Source organism: Ceratotherium simum, chromosome 22 (genome assembly GCF_057802395.1).
Source record: "Ceratotherium simum simum isolate JZ-2026a chromosome 22, ASM5780239v1, whole genome shotgun sequence".
NCBI lineage: Eukaryota > Metazoa > Chordata > Mammalia > Perissodactyla > Rhinocerotidae > Ceratotherium > Ceratotherium simum.
Window position 1 is genome coordinate 19,890,591 of NC_141921.1, and position 12,299 is coordinate 19,902,889.

General features: G+C 41.0%; 1 protein-coding gene across 14 annotated transcripts in view; it reads right to left on the reverse strand.

Annotated features, from left to right (window-relative positions):
* MACF1 (microtubule actin crosslinking factor 1) overlaps positions 1-12,299 on the reverse strand; it is a 330,651-nt gene that overhangs the window by 190,963 nt on the left and 127,389 nt on the right. For 13 of the 14 annotated variants that reach the window (XM_087446236.1, XM_087446232.1, XM_087446235.1 and 10 more), the window contains exons 3-4: positions 8,031-8,120; positions 3,486-3,563 (exon numbers count right to left, since the gene is read on the reverse strand). In XM_087446236.1, the coding sequence (XP_087302362.1) occupies positions 3,486-3,563; positions 8,031-8,120 (168 nt within the window). Of the gene's footprint in view, positions 1-3,485; positions 3,564-6,303; positions 6,400-8,030; positions 8,121-12,299 lie in introns of all 14 variants that reach the window. The other variant, XM_087446234.1, reaches the window with a different exon arrangement.

A 12,299-nucleotide genomic window follows, 5' to 3' on the forward strand; every position in this document is an offset into this window, starting at 1 on the left:
TTTTTTGGTGTACAGTTCTGAGTTTTAACACATGTATAGATTCATGTAACTACCACCACAATCAGGATAACAGAACAGTTCCATCACCCCAAAAAGGTGACCTTATGCTGCCCTTTGTGGTCAAACCCTGCCCCTATCCCTCACTTCTGGCAACCAATGATCTGTTCCCAGTTTTGCTTTTTCCAGGATGTCATATAAATGGAACGTACAGTATGTAATCTTGCAATACTGGCTTTTTCATTCGGCATAATGCCTTAGAGATCCCCATCTAAAGTTGCTGCATGTATCAATAGTTTGCTCCTTTTTATTGCTGAGTAGTATTGAGATACTACACTGCGTTTATGCATTCATCCATTGAAGGACATTTGGGTTGTTTCCAGTTTGGGGCAATGATGAATAAAGCTCCTATAATCACGTACAGGTTTTTGTGTGAGCATATGCTTTCATTTTTCTAGGTTAAACTTCTAGGAGTAGGATTGCTGGGTCATATGGTATATATTTAGCTTTATAAGAAACCACCAAACTATTTTCCAGCATGATTGTACCATTTTGCATTCCTACCAGCAAAGCAACCTTGCAAGCACATGGTATTGTGAGCTGCTTTTTTATTAAGTCATCACAGCCCTGACTTTTTCTTTTTTTCCCAAGATTGAGAGAGAGAGAGACAGACAGACAGATGATGCCTCTTTTCCCTCACCAGTCCTTGGCCTGCTCTCGCCTCCATTTTCCCTCCTTTGTCAGAGATATCCCCACCTGCCCATGCCTCCCATATTTACTCCTAAAATCTCATTTCAACAACACAGTGTGCACAGACACACAGGCCCCTGGTCCTCCCCCTCCCCACAAGGGTGACCAACTGTCTTCGTGTGCTGGAAATTGGGGGGTTTCCTAGGACGTGGGATTTTCAGTGCTGAAACTGAGATTGTCCCAGGAAAAGCCCCTATTTCCACCTCAACTCCTGAAAGCCTTTCTATCACACCCTCACAGAGCTCCTATTCATTGTGGCAAACTGTGCTTGAGCTGCCCTCCCTTTATCTCTTCAATTAAACTGAAATCTGTGTGTCTCTAAAGAACCTTAGTGACCTCAAACAGAAGCCTCGCTTCTCCCTTACACTAAGGGTGACTGGTACTAGACTGAATGCTTGTGTTTCTCCAAAATTCATATGTTAAATCCTAACACCCAATCTGACAGTTTGGAGGTGAGACCTTTGGGAGGTGATTAGGTTAGAGGGTGGAGCTCTCAGGAGTAGGATTAGTGCCCTTATAAAAGAGACCCCAGAAAGCTCCCTCACCCCTTCCATCATATGAGGACAGAGCTAAAAGAAAGCCATCTCTGAACCAGGATCTCATCAGACACCAACTCTGCCTTGATCTGGACTTTCCAGCCTCCAGAACTGTGAGAAATAAATTTCTGTTGTTTATAAGCCACCCAGTCCATGGTATTTTTGTTATTGCAGCATGAATGACTAAGACACCTGGGCAAGTTCTTTTCTTTTTCTATATCTCAGTCTCATCTTTTGTACATTGGGGGTGGGAGATGCTGCCCTTTCAGTCTAAGAATGCAGTTTTTCTAATCACTAACAACCCACAGTTGGCAGGTTGGCAGTATCAGCCAAGTCCATATTCCTCAGTCCCACCTCCGTCAGCTTTCCCCTTTTATTCTGAAGTCTACCTCCCTTGGCCAAACCACCTTCCAATCTCTGCTACCCCTTTCCTTGATGACTTCTGGCAATTTTAGCACTCATCTCAATGATCCAAGCATCAACCTATCTGCACAATTCATCTGCCTTCTCAATTCTGATGACTCATTTTTACACTACTCTGAACACCACACAACTACAACCTGGGCCTCACTATTACCATGAACTGTCCTAGAGTTCTCCCTGCCCTTCTCTGAGTCCATTGTTCTTACCTGCCCACATTGTCATTCTATCATAGTAACCACATCTACTCTTGGTCCTTATTTAGACTTCCAGCTAATCAATTCTTCTCAATTTACCTTGCTCATTAAGACCCCCTCTGGTTTCCACTAACTCAACATACAGACATTTCAATGCTGCTTTCTCCAGTACCCTAAACACTTCTCCTACTACTTTTCATTTGTCAATTTATTTCAACAAATATTTGTTAAGTGCCAATTATGGACCATTCACTATGACAGGTGATGAAGATAAAAATGTTAAGTAAGAGCATGTTCCCTGTCCTCACAGGGTGTACAGCGCATCAGAGCAAACAGAGAAACAAAAATAAAGTAATAAGTGTCATATTAGAAGCAAACTGCTATGGGAGCACACAGAAAGAGAATTTTCCAAGTTAATGAGAACTTCTGCTAAGAGTGACAAAAATGAACTAACTCCAAAAATATGTATACCATTTAATGTCATCTTGACCCGTGCTGTTGCCTGGCAACCGTAGCTATACCAAATCTTTTCCATACAGCTCTCTCTAAGCAGATGAGCTCTCTGACCCCCTCATCCATCTTCCTCTCCAGCACAAACCATCTCTGTATCTCTACCCCTCCTTCCTTCCTTCTCCCTGTATCTCAGAAAAGGAGGCTTTTTTCTTTTCTTTTTGAAAGAAAACCACACCAGCTGTGCTCTGGATCTCATTCCCCAATCCCTGGACTTAGTTCCATCAGTTAGGAAGCAATGGGAGGAAGGAAGGTGTGTAGAAAACAGCATGGATAGTGGAAGGAGCATTAAACTACATGTCAGGAACCTGGGTTGAAGTCCCAGCTCCACTCTAACTTGTTGTGTGATTTGGGGCAGGACATTTCACCTGTCTAGACCTCAGTGTCCTTATCTGTAAAACAAAGAAACTGGACTAGTAGATCTCTAAGGTATTTTCCAGGTCTAACAGTCTCTGACTCTGAACACTCTTCCTCACTCTCATTTTCAGTCTTCCTCTCTTCACTGGCTTCTCCTCCTATGTCTAAAAATGTGTTGCCATCTTCCTTCCTTATCTAGGGAGGGAAAAACTTCTTTGTCCTTCCTATATCCAGGTCTACCATATTCTAAATACTTTTCTGCTCTATTAAGACTGTTCTCTTAAGTCACCAATGCTTAACAGCTAAGCCCCTTCCCTCCAACCTGATGTGGTACCACCCCCTCATCTGGTTTTCATGATGATGTAGCATTCTGGACTTCCCTTTTCCTGGGTGCTGTACCTTATTTCTATCTCCTTTCCTGGTTTATTTTTCATCTTCCTTTTGACCTCCACCTAAGGCATGTCCACAAGGTTCACTCTTTAGCAGCTTGCTCTTCTCTATTAACACTCCCCTCTCAGGTAGGCCACAGGTCTACGTAAGGATGACCAAACGACTTGTCCAACCATAATACAATTGCTCACCAGCAAGCAAGACTCAGAACTGGGTCAGTCAGATTTAGCAATTACTGAGGGCGCATTAGGGGTGCTGAGAACATGCCTAACTAGGGATCCAATGCCAACATTACCTGGCAGAATGGGAACACATGGGATACTCTTACCTGTCGCTGTTTTAGGAAGTCCAGGGCAATCTGCACATTCTGCAGCCTATGAAAACGCATCCTGCCCTTCTCCCGGGGCTGCAAACAAACAAAAAAAGGGATGTTAATTTTAGCTACACCAATTTACCCACACAGATACCTTTCTTCTTTCATTTCAAGGACTAAAAGACCACAAAGAATTCCTCATGGTTGAAGCCAGGCGTGGGACGATTACATAAAGCACCCCTCAATGGCAGGACCTGTGTGTGTTTCACCATGCATTCTGAGGCCTCCAAAATGCCTCGTTCGCCTCTATGCATCCTGTGAACACACAGCACATTTTGACTACAAACGCTGAATCAGTGCTGCAGCTTCTCTACAGGTTCTTCTGTAGCCACACTTGGCAGAACTTGATTTTGGATGTGAGGTTAATGGGAACAAAGACTTTGGCTCCTAAAATCACAGTTAAATGCTATTTTAAGGGAAGGGTGGAAAGTTCTAATTGTATATTGCACAGTAATGGACAGAGCCAATCTTATTGCAAATCTGGCAAAAGAAGCCAGAAGTAGCTAGTTTTAAACTAGTTTTATGACGGGCCGGCCCCGTGGCTTAGCGGTTGAGTGTGCGCGCTTCGCTACTGGTGGCCCGGGGTTTGGATCCTGGGCGTGCACCGACGCACCGCTTCTCCGGCCATGCTGAGGCCGCATCCCACACACAGCAACTAGAAGGATGTGCAGCTATGACAACAACTATCTACTGGGGCTTTGGGGAAACAAAAAAAAAGGCGGAGGATTGGCAATAGATGTTAGCTCAGAGCCGGTCTTCTTCAGCAAAAAGAGGAGGATTAGCATGGATGTTAGCTCAGGGCTGATCTTCCTCACAAAAAATAAAAATAAAAAATAAAAATATAAAAATAAACTAGTTTTATGAGGAGTTATACATGCTCAATAAACAAGTGAAAAAATCCAAAATGAGAGGCAAAAATCAGGAACAAACCTATTTTCCAGGAAGACAGGTCAACGTAGGAAAGCTACCCTTTTCCTCAGTATGAAATATCCAGAGCAACTTGGTTCAGATATACTATCTTTTCTATGTATTGCTGGATTCTATTTGCTAATATTTTATTTAGCATTTGGATCAGATTAAAGCTTTTTCATTTTTTCTCCTTTTTAATAAAAATGCTTCATAAGTGGTGTGTATTTTAATCAGGAAAAAAAAAAAAAAAAAAGAAATATCCAGAGCAAACAAAATCTTGATGATGTAGGGTTGTTCAACATGATACTCTAAAGAAAGGTACTTTATGCCAGCCACTCAATCCTGGATGTCACACAAGCCACCGGAGAGAAGCCCATCTCCATCTAGTGCCTCTAATGCCCTGTCCACGGCTCAATTACTATCCATCCCAAAGTGCATGAAGTCTATTTGCCCAACAAGTACATGCAGGAATGGCTATGCACCTCTGGAACGTTTTCACCTGCTCATTTTTCAATGTTGCTTTTATTTTACTAAAATTGGGACTAAAACATCTCTGTCACTAGATTATACCCAGTTTATTTGTAAATGCCAAATTGGTACTAATTAAAGGCTGATAAAATATAAGGTTGCTCTATTGTGGGTGCTTGTACAGAGGAAACATTCCCCCAGGTTGAAATGGGCAAAAAGTAACCCAACACATGGAAAGATAAGGGTGGAAGCATCTCTCTGGGTGGCCCCCCAACACTTTGAAACAACCCTCCCAAACTAGGATAATCTACAGAGATGATGAGGCCTCTCTGGGCAACAGGATAATTTCTTGAGTCAAAGGTTTAGGAAAACTCTCTTTAGCAAGAACCTCTTCTTAGTCATTTTAGCTAAACTAATTGTGAATATGGCTTAGAGGATGACAGAACCTGTGAAAATGAAGATTCTATGGCAATGGGAAGGGAGATCAATGAGGTGAAAAGACGACTTTAAGAGGACTGGGGGGCCGGCCCCAAGACCTAGTGGTTAAGTTTGGCATGCTCAGTTTCGACGGCCTAGGTTCAGTTCCTGGGCATGGACCTATGCCACTCATTGGTGGCCATGCTGTGGCGGTGACCCACATACAAAATAGAGGAAGACTGGCACAGATGTTAGCTTAGGGCGAATCTTCCTCAGGGGGAAAAAAAAAAAGGACACGGAATGGGGATATTGCCTATTTCTGAAGAAAAATCATACACTGTAATTTAGAGCCTGCAAGCAGGAAATGTCCCTCTTAACTCACTCTAATCTTTACTCCTATGCACTCCCCACCAAAAATAAGTACCCTTAAGAACATGCAAGTTAAATCTCTGTCCTCTACAGCAACTAGAGATACTATTGACCAAGGCAGAGTATCTCCATGCAGTGAGTGATTTGCAAACAACAGGCTGTTTTGAAAACAAATGACATGGCATGTGGTGAGAACCTAGAGGCCAGAGAGGTGGAGAGAGAGTACCAGTTAGTCTGAAGTGTGGAGCCATAAGCAATAAACTGTCATGCTGTCAACTAAACTTTCCACAATTCTGCAATCTGGACTCAGACAACACAGCAAGGCCACCAGAAAGCTATGGGTCTCCAGGTAACAAAGGGACTTGACACCTCCAAACACTACTATTCTTTTTGTGCCAACCATTCTCAGATAAGCAAAACAATTCCCACTCCAGGATCATTTACTGTGGCAAGAAGCACAGTTTTAACCACTTTCTTTGGGACCTAAATTCCCAGCTGGATAGAGAAAAAGGCAATTGGTAACTGAGCTACTTGGAGACCTAGAGAACCTCAGACTCTCTGATGGCCCTGCAGTGCCAGCTGGGATGCTAGCATCCCCAGGAGGACCTACTACATCATCATCATCTTCCTCCTCCTGCTCCTCGCTGTTTGTATGGCGCCAGGAGGGCATGCTCACCAGACGGAGGGTCTTCAGCCCTGCTGGCTCCTTTGACCACCAACCAAGGCAAAGACATGACAAAGTAACAGGAAATTCACAACACAAAAATGAAAAGGAAATGAATGCAACATTAGAAAAAAAAAGATGAAAATAAATATGAAAACACCCTTCCATCTCCAAAAAGATGCAAAATCAAATCAAAGACCAGAGCATATGGTTATATCTAGCACTTCTTATGTTGAAACACATCTTCAACTCTCCATGGCCACCCACCCTCTCCACTTTTGTGAATCAACTAAAGGAGAAAGAGATAATGAGAATAACTGTGAAAGAGATATTTGGATGGTTTTTGGCAAAAAAATGACATCCTAAAAATATCTCCATAAACACCTGTAGGTTTTTAAAAGTTAGGAAAATAAATTAGAGTAGTTTTAACCTGTTTTGTAAGCAATATCACCAAAAAGGATCACCTTTCAATATAAAATCACTATAAGTTCATCAAATATACCAGCCAAATTGCCCAAAATATAATTATGTGAACAGTGAACAGTAAAGTCCGGCACAGTGAAGGGGAAATTCTGATCACTTATGAGATTTATAAATGAGGGCTAGAGAAGACCCAGAATTCACCATGTGCTGGCTGTGCTAATAAAAGCATCTGTCAATTTTAGGCCATTAAAAATGATAAAATTAATTCTACTGCAAGGCAAAAAAGATGTGAAACCAAAACAAATTGAAACCCAGGGGAAGCCAAGCCCCAATCCTAGAAGAAGCTGAATACTTAAGGAGTGAAATCTAATGTGCCAAATTGTGTTCTTGAAACACAACAAACAATGACTAAGAATTCACCAGAGGTAGTGAGTGGGCTGGGCTTCCCAGACTACTCAAGCTGTGCACCTCACCTCTTCAGGTCTCTCTTTCCTCAGAGATGTTTCCAATATTCAACCCTGGACTTTTCTAAAAGAAAAGTCGTCTATGACACTAGAGACAGAACAGGAACTGCACAGGATCACCTGCTCAAATATATGAAACAATGGGCCCACAAGGGAGGTTATTTTCATCCCGCAAACAAAGCGAGTCTAAGAACCATCATCTGGAAGCCGGCCTCGCGGTATAGCGGTTAAGTGCGCGTGCGCTCGGCTGCTGGCGGCCCGGGCCGGGATCCTGGGCGTGCACCGATGCACCACTTGCCAGGCCATGCTGCGGTGGCGTCCCATATAAGGTGGAGGAAGATGGGCACAGATGTTAGCCCAGGGCCAGTCTTCCTCAGCAAAAAGAGAAGGATTGGCATGGATGTTAGCTCAGGGCTGATCTCCCTCACAAGAAAAAAAAAAAACTATCATCTGACAAGCCAAGAGGCTCAGGCAGGATTTGCCCTCAGATATGTGGACATTTCCCACAAGCAATGTTTAATATATTTTGGGGTAGGCATGGTTAATTATCCAAGGAGCCCAAATGTACTGCATCTGGGGCTACGCTCAGACATCAACTTCAGCACATTTGTAAACTGTGAGTCTGGGTAAGAAATAAAGTCCATCAATCATCTCTTCTACTTCTTCCTCCCACGTAACAGAACAAGCAGTTATGGCCACTGCCCTAGCACTCAACAAGATGGACCAATATGTCGCTAACAGGGCCACACCTGTGGGGTCACTCATTAGGAGACGAGAGAAGCTCACCAGTTTGATGCCCGAGAGGACCTCCAGCAGAGAGATCAGGTTATGGCCATCCCGCAGATCTTCATAAAGATCATTGATGTGCTTGCGGACCTATGCATGAGAGTGAAACAGACTGCTTTATATTTTATCTTGAATTATTTTATTACCTATTCAAGAATCTCTGGTTCTAAGTAAACATGAATTAAAGAATTTGAAACTGGAAACAACAATAAAAATCAAGAATTTTCAGGTTGGAATACAATGCATGAAATGGAAACACCAGGAAGTGTGTGTATTTTTTAAATTGAAGCCAGATCCATTACATACTCTAGCCAACCCTGAACAATATTCTAGAAAGTTTCGACAAGGAGATGGAGAATCTTAATCATCCTGAAACATCTCAGGAATTATTATGGACCAAAACGTGATACAATTGCCAATGATGAACAGATGAGTCCAGCCAGAATCAGAAAAGCCTTCCAGAGCACTACAAAGAAAACTAAAATGCTAGGTACCCAGTATTTCATAGGGTGTACCTCTAATCTAACCTCTCTCTTACCAAATATTTCCAAAGCAGATTTGAGGATTATTTTCCTTTTGGAAAAAAGAATTCCAATTTTATAACTGAAACTGTGGAAAAACAAATCTCACTTTGGAAAAATGCGTGGTTCAAGTCAAACACTGTGCTAAACGCTTTACATGTTATCTCATCCATCCCTCACATCTATAAGGCAGGTATTATTACTATTCCTATTTTACACATGAGGAAACAAGGCACAAAGAAGTTAAGTAACTTGCCCAAGGTCACAAGTGAAAAAACTGGTCTCTGTTTGGTCTTTCTGTTTAGTCTTTGCCATTAACTGCTATGCTTTATAATCAGCCATAATCTCATTTTTGTTTATTTAATCCAAACAACTGCCCTGTGAAGTTTATTTATTATCCCTATTCCATAGGAGAAACCAAGGAAGCTGAGGTTCCGAGAAGTTAAGTTCACATAGCTTTAGTAAGTGACAGTAGGTCTTCTGATTCATTCCAGGTCTAGTGATAACTTCATTGAGTGACATTCACAACACAGAATTACAAGACTTGTGGAAATTATAAGGAAAAAGATTCATTTTCAACATAAATAATTTTATAGACAATAATAAAAATAGCTACTTTCAGAAGCAGTGGATTTCTAATGACTCGAATTTTTCAAGCAGAGACTAAGATATTGGGATTTCTATACTTAAGTGGAAAACCGAACTACAGTCCTTTCCAATTGTAATATTCAAGCATTCAAACTAGAATGGGAATCAGAAAAGATAAAGGCTAGAAATGTCTGGGAAGACTTCCTAGAAGAGAAAGGACTTGAAGGATTAGAGAATGTTTTTATAGAAAGAAGATGAGAAAACCTCATAAGACAAGGTATAGAGGTAGAAATATGCAAGGTATGTTTGTATGTGCATGTGTTAAGGAGTAAGAAGGTGATGGGTAGATTACCCACTTGGAGAAACTGGTTCATGATGAAGTGGATAATAGCTTTCAAATACTGAAAGAATATTTCTTCAATTTTTTGTGCTATTCACAATGTACTGGCTATAGACATGACACACTTTTTAGTTTAATCTGCAATATTTACATTTTATCCATCACTTCAAGTCTAGACAATGAACAAAACAATACATCTAGCTCAGATTTGTAGCATTTGTTGATTTCCATGGTGTAAATACTCCCACCATGACCAATTTCAAGCTACAATATAATATTACTAAATGCGATGTTGGGAAGAAGTGCACAGTAGCACAGCATTATACAGTATTTCCATCATAGAGATACAAAAGACATAATTAACCTCAAGAGCATAGACAATAATAACATGTAGTAAAATAATTATGAAGTGATGAGTTTTGAGTATTTATTACCTTTATTTTAAATATAATTTATTTAATTGTAAGTTTATATAGTTTAATTTTTAATCACGGCTGTGCTTAGCAACCAGCTCACAAAATTCCCAAAAATTTAATATTTGGCTCTCGTGAGCCCATGTAAACTGGTCCAGCAAACCAGTGGCTCCCAGATTTCAAGACCTCTCCCTCAAATGAGTTCAAGGCTTTAAGCTTGGGGCCTGAAACGACCACAGTGCACCATTAACAGAAATAAGCAGGTCATAAGGGTTGTAAAGGGAGTGGATTTGATAAGTTCAATTTTAAATATGTTGAATTTAAAATGGCAGCAAAGGAGCTACAAATGGAAATGTTCTTGAAGCAGCTGGAAATACCAGCATTCAATTTGGGTCAGCCGAGAACTTAAGTTTAGAAGTCATATGCATAGAGGTGCTAGCTAGAGACATGGGAAATGTTGGGCTTTCTGGGTTAGGGGCAGGCAAGAAGAGCAGAGTGCTAAGGACTGAGCCTGAGGGAATAGCCAAAATTAGAAGGCAGGAGATGGAAAAGCAATCAACAAAAGACAGGGGAGGGAAAAAGCAGTGAGAGAGGTAGGCAGAAAACCAAGAAACTGTAATTAAAGGGGGGATGGTCCCAGTGTCTAATGCTACAGGACAAGGAGGATGAGGACTAACAAAGGGTTTTTTAATTATCCTACAAATACGAGCATGTTTTTTGTGAGAATAATTTCCCAGAGAGTGGTGGAATGAAAATCAGATTATAAATGAATGGTAGGTTAAAAAAAAAGGTCAGAAAATATTAAATACTTGATATTAAGGGTTAATAAGAGAAGAGACAACAATAAGGGATTTATTTTTGATAACTAACACTTGAACATAGGGTATAAAAATTGGGAGGGGCATCAAATAATTATTTAAATAAATTATAGTAGGGTTGAAGATCAAGTAAGATCATGTTATCAATAGCATGCTAAACACCACAGAATACTGAAAAGAAAAAGGAGGCACTTTGAAATGTAAAGTTAATTTCACATCAAGGCCCCAATATCTCTTTCTGAAAATTCCAGTTATGTTTTATACCCGTGAATAGCAAAATTCAACCATTTTACAAGAAACTTAGATGAGAACTAGCTTATTATGTCTCTCATTCTTTGTCTGATTATAACAAAATAACTACAAAAACCAGTAGAGAAATACAGACAGAGATAATAGGGGAGGGGACTGTACTGAGGTTTTTTGCTGGAGTATTTTCAACAACAGAGAACAGCCATCTGCTTCTGAAGCATACTGGACACAGCTCTGCCTAGAGAAGCATAAAGAACTAGCTAACATTTACTAGTGCTGCTATGTCAGAAATTTTCAGATGCAGAGATGGGACTTGGAAGGCTCAATTAACATCCCAAGATCACACAGCTAATAAACGGCCAGGCTGATCAAACCTAGGTCTGCCCCATTCTAAAGTCTTCGCCTCTTCTGCACATACCAGGTCACCTCTCTAAAGTTTTCCATAGAGGCCGGCCCGGTGGTGCAAGCGGTTAACTGTGCGTGCTCCGCTGCAGCGGCCCGGGGTTCGCTGGTTCGGATCCCGGGCGCGCACCGACGCACCACTTGGCAAGCCATGCTGTGGCGGCGTCCCATATAAAGTAGAGGAAGATGGCATGGATGTTAGCCCAGGGCCAGTCTTCCTCAGCAAAAAGAGGAGGATTGGCAGATGTTAGCTCAGGGCCGATCTTCCTCACACACACAAAAAAAAGTTTTCCATAAATCTCTTAAGAAAAAGTCCAGTGGACTAAGCACCAGAAGTTTTAGAGGCAGCCAAGTGAAGCCAAGAGTGCTCAGGAATCATCAATACGTATGTTTCTTTCCAACAAATAATTATGCTATTCTGTCAACAAATAAGATGAGTGAAAAACTTCAACTATCCAGGTCCTTCCCTGTCTGCACTCCTTGTGAAAATCACTGTCAAAATTAGTGAATGTCTCCAAAGAATATATACAAATAGCTAACAAACTCACGAAAAGATGCTCAATATCATTTGCCATAAGGAAAATGTAAATCAAAAAAACAGTGAGATACCACTTCACACCCACTAGGATGACTGCAATCAAAAAGACAGGTAATAAGTGTTGGTGGAGATGTAGAGAAATTGGAACCCTCATATACTGTTCATGCAGCTGCTTTGGAAAATGGTCTGACAGTTCCTCAAAAGGCTAAGCACAAGTTACCATATGATCCAATAACTCTGCTCCCAGGTATATACCCAAGAGAATTGAAAACATGTCCAGAAAAAAACTTGTACATATTTTTGAATGAATGAATGTTCACAGCAGCACTCATTGTTCATAATAGCCAAACAGTAAAAATAACCCAAATGTCTATCAATCAACAAATGGGTAAACAAAATG